Source organism: Schistocerca serialis, chromosome 8 (genome assembly GCF_023864345.2).
Source record: "Schistocerca serialis cubense isolate TAMUIC-IGC-003099 chromosome 8, iqSchSeri2.2, whole genome shotgun sequence".
NCBI classification, from domain to species: domain Eukaryota; kingdom Metazoa; phylum Arthropoda; class Insecta; order Orthoptera; family Acrididae; genus Schistocerca; species Schistocerca serialis.
Genome location: NC_064645.1, coordinates 53,148,526 through 53,162,418, shown reverse-complemented (window position 1 = coordinate 53,162,418; position 13,893 = coordinate 53,148,526). Strand labels below are relative to the sequence as shown.

General features: G+C 40.7%; 1 protein-coding gene across 1 annotated transcript in view; it reads left to right on the top strand.

Moving 5' to 3' along the window:
• The window catches only part of LOC126416390 (lipase 3-like), a 229,200-nt gene that overhangs the window by 76,938 nt on the left and 138,369 nt on the right, over positions 1-13,893 (top strand). The window contains exon 5 of the mRNA XM_050084079.1: positions 4,562-4,673. Coding sequence (XP_049940036.1) covers positions 4,562-4,673 — 112 coding nt within the window. The remainder of the gene's footprint in view (positions 1-4,561; positions 4,674-13,893) is intronic.

The following is a 13,893-nucleotide window of genomic DNA, read 5'->3' as shown; positions in this document are numbered from 1 at the left end:
TCAAAATATTTTCTTTCATTCTCTCCACTGCGTCTTGTAGATACCAGCTGGAAACACTGATAGGATACAGCCTTCCCTTACAGCTTTCTTGACATCAGTTATGTTCCATTATTACTCCCTTTATTATATTTCTTACAAGCATTTATTATTTATTTTCTTCCCCTCATGATCACTGCAGTGTCGCCACATGACCATGCCGTTCCATTAGGTAAATAATATTTAAATATAGTGTACAGTACTAATAATGAATGACTATAAATATTTACTGAATGAGACTTTACTCTCAAATTATTAATAATGGATAGAAGAAGAAGAATGTTATAGTTATTTCTACTGTCAAGACATGGCAACAGTTACCTGTAATTATGTGGCATAACTTTTGAAAACCCAAATTAATATGGCTGGGCCAGGTAACAAACCTGAGTCCCCCTTATAGAAACAGTAGGAACGATTTATTTTAGTAATTTCTCAGTAAAAAAAATACGTAAGGGATTCGTGCAGCCAACAGATAGTTTACCACAGAAAGCCGTTAATTTGTGTTTCAAAATATGCAATATGTCAGCTCATCATTTCTTTCAGAAGTATACTGAAAATTAATAATATAATTTATTTGTGAATGATAAGCATGGGCAAGTCGGTCATATACACATTATTTCCTGCTGTGTTTGTAGAACGAGTAAAACTATTCGCCTCATTGAAGCAAATATATTCAAGAACGAATACAGGTAGAGACAAGATGACCTCTGAGCTCATGGATGTGAATGGATTTCGTTTCATAGAGAATTTTCAGTGTGCATGGTAAAGTCCCTGCAGTGACCTTGTGATAACCTAGGAATACTGTGGGCATTCGAGTATTGAAAGCATTCATGCCTGCAATTGTAGTTGGGTTCAAAAATGGTTCAAATGGCTCTGAGCACTATGGGACTTAACTTCTAAGGTCGTTAGTCCCCTTGAACTTAGAACTACTTAAACCTAACTAACCTAAGGACATCACACACATCCATGCCCGAGGCAGGATCCGAACCTGCGACCGAAGCGGTCACGCGGTTCCAAACTGACACGCTTAGAACCGCACAGCGGTTGGGTTCTCACACAGCCTACACCACTATATAGGGGATAATATCACTTTAGTGCCGCAGTAATGTAGTTTCTCAAAAGTTGCACCTAGCTTGAAGTCATAGTCAGATGTCCTACCAACGCCATTTACTTTCTCATCTTGAGATTAGCAAATAGAGGAGTGTATGGTGAGAGCTCACTATAGGGTACTGAAATATGTCCAATTATGAGTATTTCATATGAAGCATAAAAAATTTCCAATGAAGATTTACATTAACGTTACAGCAAAAAGCATTGTGTCAACATGCTTCCAAACTGTACCAAAATATCCAGCAAAATATAAAAGGCCGCAGCAAAACCTCTCCTAAGTACAACTTTCACCATCACCACCACCCTCAGCATATATATATATATATATATATATATATATATATATATATATATATATATATATATAAGGTAGCTTCATAAAAACAATTGTGTGTGGGGTTGATCTATTGCACTTAGTAAGGTACCTATTGTTTGAAGCTTTAGTAGGGTAGAAGACTGTAGGTCCTGATTTTGATCTTACAGGATGCACATATGATTACTACAAGTAATATGACTATACCAGCTGTGCCACACCAAGCACATGTTTTCGTACATTGACCACCATCAAGTCTCTGCATTTACTTACTGAGTCAAAATATTCTTTATCACGTCAGAAGGTTTGTGACCTCGATTTATTATTTGATGAATAGCATTACTTTAAGTGCACCTAAATCTGTCCATCATGTATGTATGTGTGTGTGTGTGTGTGTGTGTGTGTGTGTGTGTGTGTGTATGTGGAGTATGATAAAAAATGAAAGTCTCTGATGCCACAGAATAGAACTTCACATTCTTAGCAAGTGAATAAGAAGCTGAAACATAATTGGGGGAAAGTAGGTCATTTATAGATAGCGCTACAGGTTCTGTAGACCAGAAATAGCATGTCTAAGTGCTTTTCTATGTTACATCCTTGGTGAATGCTAAGTGGATTTTCATGTTGTAGGAAGTAGGTCAGTTGCGACTAGCATAGCTGAAATAACAAATTAACAGGCAGACTCAGACACAAGTTACGACTTTCATGGGAAAGAAATGTTTATATTGTGCTTCATACATTGTCAGGCAGCATGACAGTGGTTGCATCAGGTATCATGATATGTGCCAAACATCACACAATGGCAACTGCATGGCAGCCAGCACTGTGACACCACAACCCATGTTGTATGTGGGCAACCTGGACTAGTGGGAGCCATACAACGCTATTTGGCTGGATGCTGGGGGGGGGGGGGGGGGAATTCTTTGCTCTCAGCATGTGTCTCATTCCCTCATATCTGAACTGCCATAGTGGGGAGACTTGGTTTCCGGCAGTAGCATCGGTGGAGGGCGTGTGCCGTCACTCTGACTGTGGAAGGGTGCTCTTTCCACCACATTCGTTTTAAATAAAGATATAACCATCGCTATCCTACTCCAGGGGTAGTGATAAGAGCACTAACTGGCTAGCAAGTCGCTAGGGGAATTTGTTTCGACACATCACATGTGGACTTAAAGGAACTGCAGTGGGAGAAATTGTTTAAGCATATACTCTGTATGAGTTTTAAACATAGAGATAAGTGAATTTTAGAATTTTATACCATTTTAAAATTATGATACGATTTGAGACTTAAAAAATGTGAAATCTTACAACTATGTAGGCTCAACCGTCTTGCATTCTATACCTAGTGCAAGTGTCCTGGCAACCATGCAGGTTCCACTAGTATCCACAGTTTAGCCATATTGAGTTCTGATGTCATATGGTTGGGAAAAATATAGAAAAAATGCAAGATGCGCCAGGGTTCCCAGATCCGCCATTTTGGAATAGCATCTTGGAGCTAAATAGACTGGCAACTATACAGGCTGTGCCAATATCCCACAGTCCACCATCTTGGATTCTTTAATTACATACCAACTGGATAATTGTTAGTCTAGGATTTTTTAATTTCTCATCATATTTCACTTAGGACAAGTGGCTTGAGACATCAGAGAAGTGGGAAAAACACATTAGCACAGTTGGTCTCTTTCCAATTTCCCATCAACTTTGAATTTCCTGCCTGTTTATAAATAGAATTGTTTTCCTGCGACATCAGAGAGATGGGGTAGGGGGAAATATGGTAAAATCGCATGTCATTGTGATGTTATATGAAATGAGAAATCTCACAGTAGTGCAGACTACACCAGTACCCCCACAGCCTCACTACTACTAAGGCTGCAGTTATCAACGTTGGAAGGCGTTAGTGGGAAGTGTTCCAGTAGGTGCATAGTAGGAAACGTCATGTAAATAGCAAATACAACTTTCATTCCCTGGTAACCCTAATCTGGAGTACAAACCCTCACACAATGTGCCGTGGCCATTTGGGTTTAGACTTTTTATGGATTAGTTGTTTCGTGATCTTTACTGGAAAGGTAATTTGGTAATTAGTGATGTGGAAAATGATTATGACTCCTATTGTAATTATATAAATATGTTCTAGAAATTCTTTTACTTTATGCATTATCCAAATTCTGCATCATGTAACAAACTGTAAATATTGTCCCACAAAGGGTCATAGTGTACAACTACTTGATAGTCACTATTAATTTATATTCTATTATTGTTAATGATCCATCTTGTAGTTTTAGCGATTTCAAACATCTCTTTCCAGTTTTATTTTTGAAGCTTTGTTCAAGTTCACAATTACCAATAAGGTACCCTGGTTTTTTCTCGATATTCTCATTCATTTGTAATTAGTGAGTTGTAGATTTCATTTTGAACATTAACTTCTATTACCTATTAATTTATTCATCGTTAAATATATCAAGCACAATGTTCATCATCAGCAAACCAAACAGGTTACATATCTGCAATGACTGTATTTCATTTAGCTTGATAATATTACAAACGAAATGAAAATTTGCAGTACCAAAATGAAGTAATGTTGCACAATAGAATGAAGAGATTCGTGCCATCTGTTGAGAGCTGGTACATTTCGCAGTGTAAGTGCCCACAAAGTTTCTAGATGGGATTATATTTACAGAGTTATCCACAGACTGTACTTGCCGCACAGCTACTGAAAAAAGTGCACAGTATTATACGGCACAGCAGTCACATTCTGGAGAACCAGGGTTCAATGTCCAACCAATTATAGGGATCTTAGTTTTCCAAAATTTGTCTACATGACTACAGACAAATGTCTGAAGTGTCCATCAAAACAAGACCAACGTTAATTCCATCTCCAACAATATCATGACCAGTGGGACTTGAAACCTCTGACTCTTAAAGAAGACGAAAGTGCCAACACGACATTTCTAAAGCTTGTCAGAGTTTTTACTGGAAGTGGAAAGGGGAATGGCAGGCTAAGTATGTTGATGGACCATTTGTTGGACAACACCTACCTGTGCACACAGATTTTTTGGAAAAGAGCCTGATGAAATGTGTGAATGACAGTACTTTTTCTGTTGCCAACAGTGAAACCTTTGTCCAACGCGGGGTATGACGTCATGCTGGGAAACCTGCGTGGGTCCGCCTACGCGGGCCACCGGCGCTGGTCACGCAGCCAGCCAGAGTACTGGCGCTTCAGGTGAGTAGCCGCCGCGGCGCTACCCCACCCTGGACCCGCACTCGCATACCGGGGGCAACAGTAGGGGTCAGTCGTTCTGCACAGCTTTCCACCCCCAGTGTCGTGACTGCTGAAGTATTGTGGCACACCGACTGCCGACCGATCACCTTACCAATCAGGCTACCTGAAGTGAACTTTCATTGCCACTGATGCCCCACCCACGATTTCTGAACAGTGCTCCCAGGGGTTCTCCAATGGAGTTTGTGGGTATAGCATCACTGGGGTGGAGGTGGGGGGGGGGGGGGGGGGGAGCTGGCATGGATTTGGTGGAGGACTTTATCTTGCTCTTCTTCAAGGGATACATAGGTATGGAATGAAATTCTCTGAGTAGAAGGGAATGCAGGTGCAGCAGGATGAAATCAGTAACGTTTCAGGGGCATGAAATTGTGTTACAGAAACCTTTGAGAGTAGCTGAACCTATAGTATACCGAATATATCGAGGCAGAATGGCTGATCATAGTCTTCAGAATTAATGAGAAGGAATATTAATGTCAATAGAAGTTTCACTTATGTCTGGATAATGTTCAGATAGCGCAGTGGTTAAAGCATCTGCACACGAAAAGTACGGAGGCAGAGCACAAGTACCGTCCTGCCACAAAAGTGTGATTTAGCGTGACATATGTATAACATCGGCGTTGAGGAGCTTTGAGTGTTACTTCACGGACATCATTTCATGTTATGGCCACCTCATTACCCCATTCATTACGTGTCAGTAACGTTTAACGAAATTATCATGACTCAATTACTCTTGTTCCTTCTTACTTGTGTGAACTGTCTGAGACAATATTATGAATAAATATTTACAGCGAGCAGTCAGTATCTAAGGGTGCATTATTACTGCATCACTATTGACCAGTTACAGGCGTTTACTGAAGATGCGCATTTAGTTTAACAACACACATAAAACGAATGACAGCCCTGATATTTGTTCTCCAAACACGTAACTTCAAGTCAGCGTGGTTGTGAAATAGCCGGCCGGAGTGGCCGAGCGGTCCTAGGCGTTACAGTCTGGAGCCGCGCGACCGCTACGGCCGCAGGTTCGAATCCTGCCTCGGGCATGGATGTGTGTAATATCTGTAGGTTAGTTAGGTTTAAGTAGTTCTAAGTTCTAGGGGACTGATGACCTCAGAAGTTAAGCCCCATAGTGCTCAGAGCCATTTGAACCATTTTTTTGGTTGCGAAATTTGTATTATAAACCGTAGGTAATAGCCTAAAATTTGGGTCAAATGTGTGGTTAAGACCTCTTCTGGCCACTCATCTGTAGGATTCCGCAGTTTTCCTAAATTGCTTCAGGAAAATGTTGGGATGCTTCCCTTGAAAGAATTCAGTGTATTACTTTCCCGCGTTTCGCCAATCCAAACTCATGCCTTGTCTGTATCTGTAGTGATATCAGTGTCCCTGGCATATTAGCTTTTACGTTCTCTTTCTTACTTGGTTTCTGTAAGTATTTGCGAATATATGATATAGTATATACTTACTGCATGACACAGAAATTTTACTGGGTAAATATAACCGTGTCCCATTGATAAATAACAAACTTAAAAATAGTGTAATGTAAGACTCACTAATAATTTTCAATTTCCAGTCACGAATGTACATTATTTGCTGTACTGTAGTTCTGCCTACATCAAACATGCAAAGTGTACCACGTCATCATCAGCATTATCATCATCAGTAGATGGAAATTGCGATTTCAGGCCAGCTTTCCCCTGACCCACTTTCCTTCACTCTTACATCCACTCCTCTGGCATCAGAACCCAAGATGCCTGAACTAGTGCTAGTTGTGCCAAGTATAAAATGGTGGGAAATTAAAAAATCGAAGATGACGGATCTGACAGAATTGTGCTAAGTTTAAACAAGTGGTGCTAGCCCACTTCGGCTAAGTTTAATGTGGTGGGAAATTGAAGATAGCCCACTTCTGTGAGTCACTATAAAAATTGTCTTTTTTTTAGACAATTACAGTGTTTAAGCAATTACCACTGTGTGTGTAGTAGGATGGACAGGACAAGGAATGCTTACTGACATTTTATTAAAAAGCTGAGGACATCTTCAGACCACAGTAGCTGGTGCACCACGTCGCTGGCCTCTGCACTGACGTGTGCCAGCAGGCGCAAGAGCTGCCGAACCCAGGACTGCTGCAGAGCGCGCCACACCAGTCTGTCCGCGCACTAGTTTCGCGCAGAATACCCCTTCCCAGCCGTATGCGGCGTCTCACACTTTCCCCACCACTGATGCCTGCCCATGTGCGGGACCACTAAGGACACATGCATCCTAATCGTGCTGATATGAGTCTATTCCCAGTGGAAGACACTTATCCTCAGTTCGACCACACCTGTGCAATGGTTGTGCAACCTGATATGAGACTGTCTGTACCGGAAGGAAGTGAGCAAACTGACGTACAAACACCTTTCTGGCGATACGCTTAGACGAACAATATTCGAGCTCTTACTGCACTCACCGAGCGAGGTGGCGCAGTGGTTAGACACTGGAATCGCATTCGGGAGGACGACGGTTCAATCCCGCGTCCGGCCATCCCGATTTAGGTTTTCCGTGATTTCCCTAAATCACTCCAGGCAAATGCCGGGATGGTTCCTTTGAATGGGCACGGCCGACTTCCTTCCCCGTCCTTCCCTAATCCGATGAGACCGATGACCTCGCTGTTTGGTCTCTTCCCCCCAAACAATCCAATCCAATCTTACTGCACTCAAGAGAGATTGGTCGAATCTGACATGTCGAAAGCTGCCCTGAAATTTTGTTATCAGGAAGAATACGCAGAAAGAAACCCAACGTCAAAAGTGTAGGTGCTGAGACGCACTATAAGTATTTAATAAAAATGTTGAAAATTGCTAAATTTGTATCTCATCATTTGGCTGGAGAAATGTACACCGCTGCCGTAGCTGCAGCACACAGCACATGCGCGACACGATGGGCACATATTCCTAGTTGGTGGCACATCGGTATACAGATAATATGCCACAATGCAGTCATAATTTCTAATACGAACTTCTCTTTCCATTGATAGTTTATATGACACAATATATTGTTCACAGTCAACATTCATCCTAACTTACAACTCATTTAATATAAATAATAATTAGCAGTTGCCTTTCCAGTATCGCTAAATATTGACAATGGAGGTAAAACTGAATTTATTTTCTTTGTCATTTCTTCACCTATGCGTGCTAACAATCAGTATCTGTCTCTGTGCAGTTTCCAGAGTTTCAGCCTTACAAATATGAAATACGAGTAACGTGGCATGTAATCGAAGTCACCTACTTCTTCTGAAGACTTACCTTTGTGTTATTTATTAGTTAATTTCTTGGACATTCATTCAAATGATGTCGACTTTTCTTTAGATATTGTCGAAACAATAGAAGCAACACGAAATAACTCTGAGGATTCTATGAATGGTGGTTTTAACTGTGACGTGTTAACTATATTCCAAATCATAAATGGAGAAACTTCGAAACTTCCAAGCGCGAAGAAAAAATGTGCAGCAATAGTTACCCGTGAAAAAGTGAAAGCTATAAATTTTTTGGGTTCTACAAGGACATCTACATATATACTCCGCTAGCCACCAAACGGTTTGTGGGGGAGGACGCTATTCGCGCCAGTGCCATATACCCCTCTCCCCTCTTTTCCACTCGCGAATCGCGCGAGGGAAAAAAGACTTGTTGAACGCCTCAGTACGAACTCTAATTTCCCTTGTCTCTGAATGTTGATCATTTCGCGATTTGAAAGTTTGTGGTAATAATATATGCTCTACATCCTCGGCGAAGATCGGATTTTGGAATTTAGTGAGCAGCTCCTTCCGTTTAGCGCGTCGTCTATCTGCAAGTGTGTCCCACTTCAATCTTTCTATGAGATTTGTAACGCTCTCTCGATGGCTAAATGTAGCAGTCACGAATCTTGCCGCTCTTCTTTGTACCTTCTCAATATATTGAATCAGAACCAACCGGTGAGGGTCCCATGCAGACGAACTAAAGTCTAAGACTGAACGAACTAAAGTATTGTAAGCAATTTACTTTGTTGAAGGACTACATCGCTTCGGGATTCTACCAATAAACCGCAATCTAGAGTTCGCCTTATCCTTTACTTGTATAATCTGATAGTTTGAGATCATTTCGAATAGTCACATCCACATACTTGACTGATGTTACCGCTTCTGGGCACTTATTTTGTACGCGTACATTAATGGGGATTTTCGCCTCATTGTACGCAGTAGGTTACACTTACTAATATTTGGAGATAACTGCCAGTCATTACACCACGCATTTATTTTCTGCAAATCCTCATTGATTTGTTCCCAACTTTCGTGTGATACTACTTTCTTTTAGACTACATTATCATCGGCAAACAGTCTAATGCCGCTGTCAATACCATCAAGCAGAATCTGTATGTAAATCGTAAAATGCAGCGGACGTAATACACTGCGCAGGGCCACACCTGATGTTACGCTTGTTTCTGTTGAAGTCTCTCCATTCAGGACGACATACTGTTCTCTGTCTGTTAGAAAAGTTTCTATCCAACCGCATATGTCATCAGATACACAGTAAGCGAGCACTTTTTGGAGCCTAGCGACAGTGCGGAACTGAGTTGAACGCCTTTCGAAGGTCGAGAAGTATGACATCAACCTGGGAGCCGTTAACTAGAGCCTGTCGTATATCATGCACAAAGAGGGCCAGCTGTGTCTTGCATGACCGCTGTTTCCTAAAACCACGCTGGTTTCTGTAGATGAGCACCTCAGAGTCTAGAAAGATCATTATGTCTGAACACAAAATATGTTCCATGATTTTACAGCAGATCGGTGTCAGTGAAATTGGCCGGTAATAATGTGAAATCCGATTTTCTACCCTTTTTATAGATTGCTATGACCTGGGCCTTCTTCCAGTTCCCTGGAACTTTTCGTTGTTCCTCTGATAGATGATGGACAGGAATGGTGCTATAATTGTAGCATAGTCAACATAAAATCTTACAGGTAAACCCAATGTCAGCCATCCTTGCGTTTATCCGATAGTGTAAAGGGGGAATGGTGCTGCAGTCCTCTACCGTGAACGAGTTTTTGAAAGCTAAGTTTAGAATTTCGACTTCTGTTTATCATCATCCGTCACATTACCCGTACTGTCAGCAAGAGAAGGTATTGAATTACTTGTAGCGCACCACCAAAAATTTTTTGGGTTATTTTTAGAATCTGCAGACAAAATATTGCATTCAAATTCGTTAAAAGAATCTCTCATTGATCTTTTGACACCTGCTTTCATGTCGCATAATTTCTGTTTGTCAGCGGGGCAGTGACAATACCTTCAAATTCCAACCAATGGTGCTCAATATCTTTGTGTCCTGTGGTGAATGCTTGGAGCTGATTATAAACAAATTCATTAATGACACTGTTATTTGCTTTCCCAAACAAGAAAATTCTACGCTGGTTTTTTTTTTTTTTTTTTTTTTTTTTTTTTTTTTTTTTTTTGCAACTTCCACTGACAAAGAAGCCACAACAACATTATGGTCGCTAACACCTTATTCTAGACTAACTTCCTCAAAAGGATCAGGTCTGTTTGTTACCAAGATATCTAATATGTTCCCATCTCGAGTTGGTTTTCTAACCAATTCCGGCATCGTTGGTGCCGACAAGGGGAACAATCTGCAGCTGGCTGCACCCTGCACACTCGATAGCCACTGGAAGAACCTGTTCCACATTCCGGAATTCCGGAGAAGGCTACCCGGCAAGCACGCCGAATGAACGTTGGGCTTCTTCCCCGCCCTAGCTGCCATGTTCCTGAGGGGCTCCACGACCCGCCTAACATTGGAGCTCCCAATTATTTTCTTGCTAGGGACTATCCAGTGAATACTAAAGAAAAGAACAGTGACCTACAGTAAACTGCTAGGGGCTATCTAGTGAATACTAAAGAAAAAAACAGTGACCTACAGTGAACTGCTAGGGGCTATCTAGTGAATACTTAAGAAAAAAGCAGTGACCTACAGTAAACCTCTAGGGGTTACCTAGTGAATATTACTAAAGAATTAAACAGTAACCTATGGTAAGCTCCACCTGCTGATTATCCCTCGTATTTACAATGTTAACAAACCTTTCTGTACAGGCGAAAATGATGTGATAAAACTATAAAAACTGATACCTTCAATGTATCGAGTCTAAACGACACTAATAAACCTAAATACTAAGTACTGTACACTGACAGTTAAGAATGTAAACAAACGTTTTTGTACACGCGAAACTGTCAAAACAGAAACTTCGCTTTTCCTATTCAGACGCAAATAAAAACTGAAATATTCAATTTAACAAGTGTATCTGACATTAATGCACGAAAACACTATAGAATATACAGCAAAAAACAATTAATTACTAGCTAAATTACTTACCTCGTAACACACCAGGCAAAAAGCGCTCGTAGCCGGCACCAGGGCTGTTATTGGAAGAAAGCAAGGAGGAAATGCTAAACATTAAGCATTGTGTGAAGCCAGTTTCGTTTCGTAAAATATGTACGTGAATAGTATGAATGGAAGAAAGTGGTAGAGAAGAAGTATCTGAAATACTTTGAACACCTCGTGAGAGTCAATGCACTGTTACTGAGAGAGATCTACGAGACTGGGCACTCTGAATTCCAAATCATACTAACATTGCTGATTTCCAGCCTTCTTGGACCTCATAAACAGGTTTGGGAAATAATTCCGAAAGGAAAGCCGCAATCATTGTTCCCACGCACTATTCGCGATTGGAACAGGGTTGGAGGGATCAGATAGTGGTATCGAAAGTACCCTTCACCACACACCATTAGGTGGCTTGCGAAATGTAATGTAAATGTAAAAAAAATTACGAGGCTTACCTCAATTAAACATGTGGAGAAGATACCATTTATAGGTAATACTATTTAGAAATTCGCAGCTGACGTGAAAGTAAAGCTTCTTGTTATCCCCTAAAATGTTTCCACAGTTATATATCTGTCTTCAGGAAAATCAAACCAAGCTAGGACCAAAAATTAAAAAACGGGCTCTTTATTTGAAAAGATACAGTAACAGACATACAGAAATTGCGAAAAATGATGAAGAATAATTTTAGATTGTACATCCGAAACGTCTTCTTAACATTTGTAGAAAATCATTCATTGCTTTTGCTGAGCTCTTGGCTTTGACGTGTCTGATACCTCTGTCTTCTGTAGGGCGGCGAAAAGAAATTCAGATTCCACCCAGAACTAATAGTGTGATTCAGCCTCCCGATAAAAAATATTCAAATTGTCAGTTTGCATCATCACATGTTACGAGTTTGATCACTTACGCCTGGTTCATATCACAATATGCATATCACAATTGTCACGATCATTTCTTAGTTCCAGTGTTGTCTAAATAAAACTAATAAATATTGTGAAGTGCCTAAACGCATGAACTTCTCTTTTATCAGGGGTGCCTGGCGTGTGGAAAAGCTTTCCATCATGCTACAGACACTTCACATTTTCGTGACGACTAAAGGGAATAAACAGGGAACAAGGAACTGAAAAATTCCGACTGCCGAACAACGTCTGTAACGTAACATCACATTATGCCTCGATTCTCTGATCTCTGTCAGTCACTTGTGTAATAATTACACCTGCAACAGTCTATTTTTCGATATGAACTCAAAGTTATTCATAAACTGATGATCTGAGACATTTTTTGGTATGGTGTAAGTGCTTGAAATTCGCGTGTGTGCAGTCTGGACTTTGTACTAGGTGGCGCTAAGCTCCCCTGTTGTGGCTGCGTCTGCTTATACGCCGACTGGCGTACCAGGCAGGAAGGGCTGTACAAACCGCTGATATAAGCGGTTATTCATGCGGAAAAAATAACTTTTAACATATAAAAGATGCTTGCAGCACGCCTTAGGAGCTAAAATTTTGATACTGCATTTCTGTCAGCGTATTCCTCCAGTGTGAAAAATTTCAGGATCGTTTTAGGCATGTCTGATTGGACCACTCTCTTGTCAGATTAGGCCATCCAGACCGGAAAGCATAGTTATGTTTAACTTTGTGGCGATACATTTGAATGATCTCAACTGATGTTGTTTCTTGCGAGGTACAGACAACTTTCTGGTGGACTACTTCTGTTGAAGCACTAGGTTTGTGCCTACGGCTAGGTATTTTCGTACATTAACATGAGTTAGAGTTTCAAGTCACTTACTCATTACAACACATAACAGACACGTTTCGTAAATTGCCGTGGAGTCAGCCGAAGACTGACATCTAGAAAAAAAGTCAGCTTGGAAAATCACAAAATTACAGATATCGATTTAGCTACAAAACCTACGCATGTGATAACGAAAGAATATGTTTATTAAGTAACTCACGTGTAAACAGATGAAAAGTTTCAGCCACAGCCTTCAGGACACCACTCATTTTTTCTTGTATGTACGCCTTGGTGTGAACGACACTACTTCTACGAACATATTGGGCTTTTGAAGAGGATTGCAGTGATATAATATATTAGGCTAATGTTCTGGTGTTTGAAAAAATTCGCCTAATACAATAGTTTGCTATTTAAAACAACTCAAAGCTACTCCTTTTGAAAAAGAAGAAGTAACTGCTCAAAACTGTAGAGATGTACTTTACGCTGGATTCACCACGATGCTACACGCACTGAAGTTTGAGGGAAATACACTGGACTATTCCTTACAAAATGCTGACAATCCGGCGGTAAGCAGTGGATAGGAAATGTTTTCCACTACAGTATGAAAGCAACGTATTACTAGAAACAAAAACTATGTATACTCAAATAATAGCAATTCAGATTCTGTTTTATTGTTCAATGTCTGACGGGGAAATAAATTCGAATATTAGGTGAGTCATTTCCTAACTGCACCGAATATATCAGAATCTAGAGCATGGGGGTGACAATGAATGAACGTCTTCCTGCGGTCCTCAGGCTTATATTTAACGGTAAAAGCGGCTGGAAGTGCTGCGCTGGTCTTCCAGTCTGCTGGAGACGCCTCTACGAGTGTAAGAGCCGCAGGGTTGAGGCGCTGCGGTTAAGACACGAGACGTTTGCACAGGAATTCTAACTCATCTTTGACGAATGCCAGTGTGGTTCTTTCAACAAGGTCACTACCAATTTGTATCCCATCTGTATGAGCCAGTACTATGTATATAATAAGCTTCATGTCAACAGTCTGTTAAACTCTAACTGTCCTTATAAGCAA